Raw genomic sequence first — 12,011 nt, forward strand, 5'->3', positions numbered from 1 at the left:
ATGCTTCTACATGGCAGTAAACCTCATCCTATGATAATATCTCTCACATTTAATTATTTAGTTTTCTATGTTGTAAGCCTTTTTCTGATATTAATTTCAAATAAGGAAATACTTAAATAATGATCAAAAATATAGATGCAGAATAGTGACTGTATGGTTAATGACACCATATTATGTTTTTGAAAATTGCTAAGAGAGTAGATTTTAAATGAGTTTACCATCAAATATAAGTATGTGAAGTAATGTGTGTTTAGCCATTTTACTACTTATATGTACCTCAAAACATGTCATATATATTACCAATTAAAAGTTAACAGATACATACAAAAATAGATTTTTGATTGAAATACATAATTTTGTTACTTTTTTTTTTTAGTACTGTGTATATTGCCTGAACCTAACTGTATTTATACCTGCATTATGTGCCAAATAATGATGTGTGTATTCATTTAACCAGCATCACAGGAACATACCATTATTATTAACTCCATTTTAAGGGAAACAAAACTGAGGCACGAGGAATTAGCTAACCTTCCCAAGATCGTGGTAGTAGGGAGTGACAGCCCTCAGTCTGTCAGAGTTTTTATTACGTTGGCTCTTCTCAGAGTTACAGGTGTTGTTGCTGTCTACACACTGCTTCATGTTTTCCCCTTCTCCTTTTCTCTGCAGGTGTCATAGAGACGGCAGACTGGCTGGACCGTGAGTCAACCTCCCATTACTGGCTGACAGTCTATGCAGCCGATCAGGGTGTTGTGCCTCTTTCATCGTTTATAGAGATTTACATAGAGGTTGAGGATGTCAATGACAACGCACCACAGACATCAGAGCCTGTTTATTATCCAGAAATAATGGAAAATTCTCCCAAGAATGTATCTGTGGTACAGATTGAGGCATTTGATCCAGACTCTAGCTCTAATGACAAGCTGACGTACAAAATTACAAGTGGAAATCCTCAAGGATTCTTTGCTATACATCCTAAAACTGGTATGTTATACTTTGCTTATACTTATGCTTATTCTTTGCTGCAAGTTAGCATTTATCTATTGCATACTCTTCTTTTTGATAAATATTATTCCATTTGATTTGTTCAGAACATACCTTTATTTCTCAGATGAAACTTTAGTTCAAATGTACTTTTCTTTCCTCTTTAAGTTTGTTTTTGCAAAGTTATTTTATGATTTTGCTCAATAGAGGAATTTGCACCTTCAGGTTACAAAGCAGATACTGTTTCAGTGATAGCTCCTAAATTAGTGATACTCCTTAAAATTGTAGAAAATTCTGCAGCTTAAACTTACAGCAAGTTCTGTTAGCTGCTAGGTATTTGATTTTTAAAAAATATTTATTTATTTGAAAGCGTTACAGAGTGAGATCTTCCATCCACTAGTTTATAACTCAAATGGCAGCCACATCTGGGGCTGGACCATACCAAAGCCAGGAGCTTCATTTGGGTCTCCCATGTGGGTGGCAGAGACCCAAGTACTTGGGCCTTTGTACCCTGGTTTCTCAGGCACATTAGCAGGGAGCTAAATCAGAAGCAGAACAGCTTAGACTTGAACTGGTGCCCATATGGGATGCCTGAGTTGCAAATGGAGGCTTAACCTGCTGTGCCACAGCGCCACCTGCTTCAATTTTTTAATTTTATTTAATTTTATTTATTTTTTAAGGTTTTTATTTAATGAATAGAAATTTCATATGCACAGCTTTTAGGAATATAATGTTTCTTCCCCTCATTCCTGCCCTCCCACCCCCACTCCCATCCCACCTCCTATTCCTCTGACATTCCATTTTTCATTAAGATTCATTTTTAATTCACTTTACATATGGAAGAACAACTCTGTACTAAGTAGAGATTTCAGTTTTTTTAAGTTCTCTTTTTGGTAAAGAATATTAGAAGAGTGTTCATAATTCACTAGTTTTTAAATGTCATTTAAAATTTTTTCCATAGAGCAATGCTGTAATCAAAGGTAGTGAGGGATCAGAAACAGTTTTCAGATTGAAAGTGGTTACTTTTTTGAACAATATGTAAACCTTTTCTTTCTTAATTTTTCCCTCCTTTCCATGTCAGTGGCCCCTTGCTTCTAAGAATATAGCTCCTTGACGATTAAATGCTCTTCCAAAATACCTACAAACTTCCGATCTTTGCTGTTCTACGTTTAACAGTATATTCTGTTTCTTGCTAGTTCTTTTGTAATATTTCCTTAAAAAGATGTTCAACATAGTTATCATTGGGTAATGAGAACTTAGCTGTCCTCTGTGAAGGGAAAATTTTATATGTGACATGTAGTATGCTTTGATTTATTAGAAGAGTTAAACTAAGAACCACTGTAGGACTTAAAGGAGCAATTTTATTAAAACTTCTTATCATACAGATTATTGACCTTAAACAAAAAATGTTATGCAGCTATTCAATACTTGTCGGTAGAATCTAATTAACAGAAAATTCTGAACCGAAAGATTTATACAGTAATTTATGTAGCTCTTTCATGCCTGTGCTTATTAAGGCTTTCCATATTCTAGGATAATTGGTCTGCTCAGTTACTGGGTTTCATATTTGATACATCAGGAAAATAATAGGCAAAAATAAAAATTAAGGAAGCATCCTCAAATTCCTTGTTAGCCTTTATTATCTCTTTCATTTGTGTCATCCTTAGTTCTTAATTCCTTTTTTTTGAACTAGGAAACAGTTCTTAAGTTAGAAAGAGGCCTGAGGTTAAGATCTATGTAGCAAATGTATACAGATCAATAACCCAGTAGAAATCATGCATGTCTGTAGTATTTTGTCTTTGGAAAAGCATATTCAAATGTTAATTTCCAACCTGGCTTTTGTAAAGACTGGCTTTTGTGGTTGTTAGGAGTAAACATTGTCCAAGATTTATCGCATATATATTAGCTTTTACTTTTGCTTTGAGACAGTTCTGCTGTGTTCCTCTGATGGAGAAAGGAGGAGGGATTTGAATTCTTTGAACACTAGTAATTAATTACTAAGTCCTGTGTTAGAAAAATTTAGTTATATAGGAGAGATATTTACAGAATCTGAGACTTCATTTGGGATGAAGATACAGGACCCTGAGCCCAAGTGAAAGGGCCGGAATTAAGACAGTGCATGCAGACTTGAAACAGCCTCTGTGAATGATTAACAAAAGGCTTTTATTAGCAGTGTGGCTGTATATATACTGTTTTTACTGCACTAGTGGCAATTAATTGTTCATTTTCCCTTTTGTGAAATAAAATGAAAGAGAACAAAAAGCTAAAAGTTAGAAACCATGTCATATATAAAAGCAGGAAGCTAGAAGTTTATAAGAAATTTTAGAGGAGGGTTTTGAGGTCTGGAGGTATGCTTGGAAGAGGGTTAGTCCCAGATCCTGAGCAAGTGAGAGAGTAAAATCTGTAAGTGAAAACCTTGAAGTGATGATGATCCCCAATCTAAAACTGTTAAATGAATTAGACCTTAAGTATGTTTTCATCCTTCTTATGTCTTCAGTCTCACTTGGATTAGATTACATCCTCTCTGAAGAGACAGGCAAGCAAGCAAGCAAGCAGTCAGTAAGTGTCCACCTGGATATCTAAACAGATGCTGTAGTCTGAACTTTAGTTTTTTTTGTTTGTTTGTTTGTTTTTTTGGACAGAGTTAGACAGTGAGAGAGAGACAGAAAGGTCTTCCTTTTCCGTTGGTTCACCCCCCAAATGGCTTCTATGGCCGGCCTGCCGTGCTGTTCCGAAGCCAGGAGCCAGGTGCTTCCTCCTGGTCTCCATGCAGGTGCAGGGCCCAAGCACTTGGGCCATCCTCCACAGCCTTCCCAGGTCACAGCAGAGAGCTGGACTGGAAGAGGAGCAACCGGGACAGAATCCGGAGCCCCAACCGGGACTAGAACCCGGGGTGCCAGTGCCGCAGGCGGAGGATTAGCCAAGTGAGCCGCAGTGCCGGCCTATAGGTCTGAACTTAATAGAAGCAAAAAGACGAGGAGAAACAAATTTAAAGAAATTATGTACAGTTATTTTGGAGTCTTGAAATCTGGCTTGTTCCTGGGGCCCTTTTGCAATGATACCATTGGGGTTGTGTATGTCTTCTTGTGGAAACATGATTAATACAGTGTTTCCACTCCTTTTTAAATCTCTTTATTCTGGGCCGTCACCGTGGCTTAACAGGCTAATCCTCTGCCTTGCGGCGCCGGCACACCGGGTTCTAGTCCCGGTTGGGGCGCCGGATTCTATCCCGGTTGCCCCTCTTCCAGGCCAGCTCTCTGCTGTGGCCCTGGAAGGCAGTGGAGGATGGCCCAAGTCCTTGGGCCCTGCACCCGCATGGGAGACCAGGAGAAGCACCTGGCTCCTGGCTTCGGATCAGCGAGATGTGCTGGCCGCAGTGGCCATTGGAGGGTGAACCAACAGCAAAAAGGAAGACCTGTCTCTCTGTCTCTCTCTCACTATCCACTCTGCCTGTCAAAAAAAAAAAAAAAAATCTCTTTATTCTGAAGTCTCTTAGAGGAGATGTCTATAGAGACCTCTCTGCACTTCCTTATCTGCAGCAGGAACAAACTCCACCAGGAGTCCACAGCTAATTCCAGCCCTGGGTGGGAACTGCATGCAGACTGCTAGCAGGACAACAGAACGCTCATTAGGGTTCACCCAGAGGTTTTATATTTTGTAAGTTGAAGGCTGATAACAGTGGAAATGTTGTGAAGTATATTATCCACTGTATGGTTGGCAAAGGAGTCTATTAGAGTCCACAAGTCACCTTAAGTCTGTGAAGTGCATGAAATAACCATGTGTTATTTAGCAAGGGCATTATTTAAGAACCTAGTAACTATGGCTGCACAGGATCCATCTCTAGAATGTTTTCTTCCCTCAACTAAGCAGGAAGTTTAAGCTTGATGCTCAGAGTTCAAAATATTTGGGTTTCATCTTCCTCAAAATCTTCAAAGCAGGCTTATTTGTAACAGGTAGATGAGTTGTATGAGTAAGGATTGAAGAGAGGGGTTAGATTGTGAAAGCTGGAGGGAGCAGTCTGCTAGAAGAAAGTCCTTGTGATTTACTTAACCCTAAGCACCACCTGGAGACCCTAAATCATGTTACTTAATAGTTAATGACAAAGACAGAAATTCAGTGGGCTGGAAATATAAGAGATCTTGGCCACAGGGAGGATTTACCTCTGGGTTCTTAGATTTTGTAATTAGTGGTAAGCATTGTTGCACTCCTATTAAGGTTTGCGTATGCCAAGTGCAGAATACTGCCTCTTATGCATTACAGTAGCTCTGTTCATAGCTCTGTTCATGTAAGCCAAGGAGGCTTTTAGTAGGTGGGTTGTATGTCTCCTTGGGATAAATATTTTTGAATGAATGTGATGGGTCTGTTTGCTTCTTGGTCGTAAAGGTAAGTTTGGGACTCTGGTGATATAAGTCCAGTGGACTAGAGAAGACCTAAATTCATCATCATTCAAAATATTTGTTTCTGCGTGAAGTATTTACTGTTTCTGCTGTGTATGGCACCTAAAGAGATGCTTGGAAAGTTTATTAGTCTACAAGAGTGAAGCAGAGCAGAGAAATAGATGGTACAAGGTAGTGTGGCACAAACACATCTGGAGGAAGTGGGAAACTGACTGACATGGTAGATATATTTAGGAAGATGACATCCCTTTGGAAAAGTTATTGGACTGATTTTGAAGTTGTTATAAATCAATAAGTGGAGAGGAGGTAGGGAATGTTTGTCGTGTTGGGGAACAATTCAAAGGAGTTATGAGTATTGGCAACCGAAAGATAAAATTAGGTGAGTGTATGGGAGTGTGACTGTACTTGATGGAAAACCTTGAGTACTAGAATAAGGGTTAAAATCATATAGCAGAGAGAAGAGGAAGAAAGGTTAGAGCATGTGCAGGAGGGAGGGAAGGATGGGAAGTAGCACCATGTTCCTAAATCTGTATTTAAGAATTACATGAAATTTGTATAACTTAAATACAATTAAAAAATAATATATTTTTTTAAATAACTTATTTTTGAGAGTCAGTGTGTAGTCCCTTGGAACATTTTGTGTAAACTTGAATTAACCTCACTAAAATCATTTTGGAAAGAAGGACCACATCTCCTCATTGCCATTTTTTCCTTTTGTCAATGTGTGACAAAATATTTTAAAATGCAAAACGAGCAGCCATTTATTTCAGCAGTAAAGACATCACTTGGGGGCCTGTATTCTTATCACAGTACCTGCTTGAAGTCCTCCTTCTTCTGATTTCAGATTCCTGCTAATATTTACCTTTGTAAGTAACAGATGATGGCTTAAGTACTTGGGTTTCTGCCACCCATGGGAGAGACTTGGATTGAATTTCTGTCTACTGGCTTTGAGGATTGAACTAGTGGATTCAAGATATCTGTGTCTCTCAAATTAAAAACAACAACAACAACAACAACTAAAACTGAAAAACCTTTTAGGACTGCTTTCAGCAATCTTGGGCTATAAATGACAACTTTGAATGAACATTATTGAATTTTTTTGTCTTCAAAGTTTTCATACTTAATTATGATGTCAGAACCTTGGTCTGTTTTTTCCTTTTCAGATACATAGTTTGTTGACAACATAAATTTTTGTAGCATTTTTTCATTTGATTATGTTCGGTATCAGGGTAAATTTGCTTCTTTTAGTGCAAATTGTGCAGCTGTCAAGGTGGCAGAGATACAAGAGCTCATGATGTTAGATTGCCTGCTGTGCTGACAGCCCCAGCTCCTGCACACACAAGCAAGTACCACAGCGTTGTGGTCTGTGAAGGACAGGGGGGAGGCCTGAACACAAGGGACCAGTGTACTCTCACAGGTTTCATTATCCACAAGGAGCCTCAGAAACTGACACCACCCTCACAGAGTATCTTTTGAGTTAAAGCTATCAGTCTGAACTTTTTAGGGAGTGCTAGGCAGCTTATAATTGGCAGATAATTTTGAAGGTTACTTTTAGATATGTTCATGCTTTAAAAAGACCACAGTCTTGTCTTTTTGTGTTTGGTATTGTTCAGATTTTCAATATATAGCAAGTAATGCTTTTTTTTTCATTATAAAAAGCTTTTTTTGAGGTATAATTGGCATAGAGTAAATTGCACATATTTGAAGGGTACAGTTTGTTTGGTAAGACATCTTGTATGTAGCATATTTTGAGATTCATGCAGCATGGATTATAACCTGGGAGATATGGATCTCAGGCAGACTGCCACTGGCTAGGGGCTTTTCCATCACTGGTGATTTCCTTATCACCAGGGATTTTCACTAGGGACTTCCTTAATGCCAGGTGCCCAGCTGACCTCCACAGGTATTAGTTTTTGCCTTTTTTCATTCATTGATATACATCTTTCTGTTCCAGAACAGAGCAAGAAAGGATTTTTTTCTTTTTGGCTATAAGGAAATTCAGCAGAAATGTACATTGAGTAAAATGTAGCGGCATCCTTTTTAAAATATATGCATATGGTTGTATATGTGATTGGAAAGTTGAGCTTGAAGACAGCCAGAAAGAAACTAGCAAATCCTAATTTTCTTCTTTACTGCCATTCTGTCTTGTTCTCCATCTTTTGTACATCACTCTCCCACCCTTCTACCATCTCTTGGTCTTATTTTTCGATTAAGGCTGGAACAAAACTCAGTAGTAGTTAGGAGAACGTTAACAAGTCTGTCTTTTATATGCATTGCACTTGGTGTATAACAAGCACCTTTCAGATGCCCTCTGAGATGGGTAGAGAATATAAACACCAACAGCCTGTTTATATTTTCCCCAACTTACGAATGGGATTTCAGGGAGGTTAAGCCTCCTTGTGGAAGTCCAGGCCAGAAAGACATGAACTTCATAACTGCTGCTTCTTGGTACACTGTACCTCCTTCCCTGCATGTGCCTTTGGGTTTGGAGTGTTAGGCTAATGTTATTTTTATGGTTCTTTGAGACCAAATACCATGGTGCTTCTAAAGAACATGAGGTGTTTAAACTTAGTTTTATTAACTGTGTACTGCAAGGGTCATTAAAGTTTCTCTATAAAGCACCACATGGTATTTTCAGCTTTGCAAACACTGTCTCTGGTGCCTCTCAGCTCTGTCACTGTAGAAGGGCAGTGATTCAATCAAATTTTATTTATGAAATTGAACCTTGAATTTCATTTATTTTTCATGTATTCATGCAAGGTTTTTTCTAGTCATTAGAAAATATAAAAGTCATATACAAAAGTTGATTAGATGTAGCTTCCTGACTGCTTATGTGCTTATTGGTAGGGACTAGTTAAGTTGTTGATGTTTTTGTTGAGGTGGTAGACTGTTGAATATTTCTGAAGGAGGAATTGAATTTTCCTCCACTGTTCTAACCAGACATGCTTAGACAAAATCATCTGTATTTTGCTTCTTCAGGTTTTTAAAAATTCCTCTTTAAAGAGCACCTAGATTATCAGTTATTGAGCTGAAATAAAAATTTTGGGAGTTGATGGTAGACAATTAGATCTCTACTAGTTTAAGAAATAACTTACTTCTTACTAGAAGATAAAATATTCCTCACTTTTGAGGTTTTCATGATTTGGTTGGCAGGTAGATCCTCAAATTCTCTCTCACAGAGTTGACTGTATATATGCTTACCAGTTCTTTACTAGTACCTTCATTTTTTCTCCATTCCTTTATTCTTGGTTGATATATTCATGCTCAAATTACTAGTTTCTTATACTATGTAGAGGACAGCAGCATATAGTGGTCTGGTTTTGTTTGCCTCAAAGATCATATTTCATAGAGAATTACTTTATGTGATTTGATTGCAGATGTGTTTGTTAGAGATGTATAATTTATATGTGATAGTCTCTAAAGCGTGGCTAAGTCATAAGATGCTGTGGTAGTAAGTATCTGAGTACTCATCCATGTTCTAGTCCTCTGTCATGTTGCAACTATTTTTTCTGGAACATAGTAAATGGCATTTTACTGTGGCTGGAAGGGAGACTGAACAAAGTGCAATAGGAAATGGCTACAGCTGCAAACAACTTCCAAGGGTTTCCGGTAACATTTGATAGCTGTAAAGGAAGGAAATGAAGGACCAGACACATTACAATGGCAGGAATTCATTTAAAAAGAAAAGGTTTATCTATTTGTAGTCTTTTTCCCAAGATATGCACATATCTAAAGGCCAGATTTACAGATTTTTCTTACCTGTTGCTCATGCTCATTTTTATTTCATAGTGAAGTGTATTATTCCTAAAGTCAAATTTTATTCAGTGCCTCTTCTCCACATATTGATGATGATATGCTTTTCCTTCTAAATTTGGTTAGTCTTGATCCTTAGAAGAAATTCTGTCAAATAGGAATTCTGTGTTTTCATGACTTGCAGAATATCAAAATTCTGTATGTTCTGTATGTTAGATTTTTGCATTTAAGTGCCTAAGCGAGGTTAGCCTTTTTATGTCGATGTGATGTTAACCTTATAAAATGGATTGGGTGCCTTCCCTCTGTGTCGCTGCTGTAAGTGACATTTATAGGAATGCTAAAGGCAGTTCCCTATAAATTGAGTTGGGCTTTTGATCTGGTGTTTTAATACTGCTGATTCCCAACCAGAAACAGCTGGCAAGATAGAATTAAAACCAGAAGTCCGGAGATTTTTCAGGTCAAGTTCTCGCTCAGCCACTAGTGCCTTGTGAGACTTTAGTCATTTGATTAATGTCATTAGTGTTTTCTCTGGACCTCTGGAAATTTGAACTAAATGAGTTCTGAGCTGCTTTCCAGCCTTGACAGTCTATGAATAGAATTCCATTTTTGGCCCCTCGCCTAATCCTGCCGGCACCAGTACTGCAGTGACAAACAATAGCTGCTCAGATGGCCTCAGCTGCCAAAAGCCCTCTGCACAGCCTGCAGTTCAATGTAGTCTTAGAATACCACCTAAACAAGGACAGCGCAGCCCTGCAGAGTGCCTGTGAGCTCACAATTTAAAGCTCCAAAGGTGTGGATGCTGAGTGGTCACTGTAGGAAAAGCTGAACATTTGCACGTGGCCTTGGGCAATCTGTACTTTTAGAGGTGGAGGGTGGAGGAGAGGAAGGCCTTGTGATGCCTCCCTGCCAGTCTTTACACTCAGCTTTGCCTTTGCAGTGTTTGTCCTGGTCTCATCTGTGTTTTGTGGGGACCCAGTCCTGGTTCAGGTCATGAACGCCAGAACCACCTGTTACTCATTTATTATTGCCGCCATTGAATGAATACAATCCTAAGAATGTAGTGGTGGTTTAATACTTGTTTTACAGTTGAGTGATGCAAGGTTTTTAAGATTAACCAGATTTGAATGATTTTCCCTTTCTTTTGTTGGAAGAAGAGTCTTGAAAGTCTGAGCAAGTGAACACCGTTGCTGGTTTAATTCTTGTTCCCTGTTCTGTTCACCTGTGTTGCCGTCTGCAGATCCAGGACTTCAGCCATGCTCTCTGTAAATTGCAGTAGACAGCCTTGTTCCGAGGCTGTTTTCATTTTATTGAACCTGGTTTGGTACATATCTGTAGACAAGAACGTCCCGTGAAAAAAGTGCTGACAGAGTGACAGTCACATGCTGCAGGGAACGCCACACTCACTGTTTTCATGTTTCTCTGTCTCACCAGTCCTCTGTTTTGCTTTAATACTTCATCTTTAATATGGAAATAATTTGTAATCACATTACCCTCTTTATTTTCCATACATTTGGATAGTCCCTTTAGTTCTTTGATAGCTAATTCAGTCATGTACTTGGAAATTAAAAACAAAATTATTCAGGAGCCTCAGGTTTGAAATACATATCCCATAAAGTTCTTTTTTTTAAAGGTTTATTTATGTATTTGAAAGAGTTACACAGAGAAGGAGAAGCAGAGAGACAGAGAGGTCTTCCATCCGCTGGTTCACTCCCTAATTGGCCGCAATGGCCAGAGTTGTGTCAACCCGAAGCCAGGAGCCAGGAGCCTCCTCTGGGTCTTCTCATGCAAGTGCAGGGGCCCCAGGACCTGGGCCATCTTTCACTGCTTTCCCAGGCCATAGCAGAGAGCTGGACTGGAAGTGGAGCAGCTAAGACTTGAACTGGCACCCATGTGGGATGCCGACACAGCAGACGATGGCTTTACCTTCTGGGCCACAGCTCTGGTACCTTTTTTTAACTTTTTCCTATTTAAAAGATTTATTTATTTATTTGAAAGGCAAAATTAAAGAGGGAGGGAGAAACAGAGAGAGAGAGAGAGAGCGATCTTCCATCCATTGGTTCACTCCCCAAAAGGCCATAATAGCTAGAGATTGGCTTGTCAGGAGCCAGGAACTTCTCTGGGTTTCTTACATGGGTGCAGGGGCCCAAGGACTTGGGCCATCCTCTGCTGCTTTCCCAGGCACATTAGCAGGGAGCTGGATCAGAAGTGGAACAGCTGGGACTTGAACTGGCACCCATTTGGGATGCCAGTGTTGCAGGCGGTGGCATTATCCACTGCGCCACAACGCCAGCCCCATAAAGTTCTAAAACACTTTTATTAACTCAGATCCCTCATATTTCCTGTATTTATTTAATAATTTCTGTTAATTTTCTCTAGCAGTAGGCATTTCATTGATTTTTCTTAGCTTCTATATAAATAGAAGGAGAAATATGGCTAAAATAAGAAAGGATGCTTTTGGCAAATATAATAAAGTGAGAACAGGTAAATCTGTCTCCTGAATATTTTATTGGGAAAATTATTTTTGAAAACAATTTTCTTGTTTAACAGATCAATCTCATTGTTCCTTAAAGCCATGTTGCTTGTTAAACAAACTCTTAGGACATTAGTGAGAATTTTTTTTGGTTTATTCGGACTAAAAGGGTTTTTCCTGTCTTGGCTCTTAGTTGAAAAACTTAGTTTTATAGGCATTAATCTAGTGTGCATAATTTTTGTTGTGGGGTTACTGAAAAAATATTCAGGCAGTTGTTTCTTCTATTATGGGAGAGAAGGAATTTGAGAATATATTCCATGTTATATCTAATACTCAATTTATGGGATATTTTACATATTAATAATTTGGAAAATTCATGAAACAGTTCCAAGCTCATCAAATTATAT

The 12,011-nt window shown here is 38.6% G+C and overlaps 1 protein-coding gene across 5 annotated transcripts in view; it reads left to right on the forward strand.

Moving 5' to 3' along the window:
• Positions 1-12,011, forward strand: part of FAT1 (FAT atypical cadherin 1) — a 125,735-nt gene that overhangs the window by 57,484 nt on the left and 56,240 nt on the right. For all 5 annotated transcript variants that reach the window (XR_009868171.1, XM_062212777.1, XM_062212780.1 and 2 more), the window contains exon 3: positions 670-984. Coding sequence is in view for 4 of the 5 variants with exons in the window: in XM_062212777.1 (XP_062068761.1) it covers positions 670-984 (315 nt within the window). In the remaining variant the exon portion in view is untranslated. The remainder of the gene's footprint in view (positions 1-669; positions 985-12,011) is intronic.

Source organism: Lepus europaeus, chromosome 16 (genome assembly GCF_033115175.1).
Source record: "Lepus europaeus isolate LE1 chromosome 16, mLepTim1.pri, whole genome shotgun sequence".
NCBI lineage: Eukaryota > Metazoa > Chordata > Mammalia > Lagomorpha > Leporidae > Lepus > Lepus europaeus.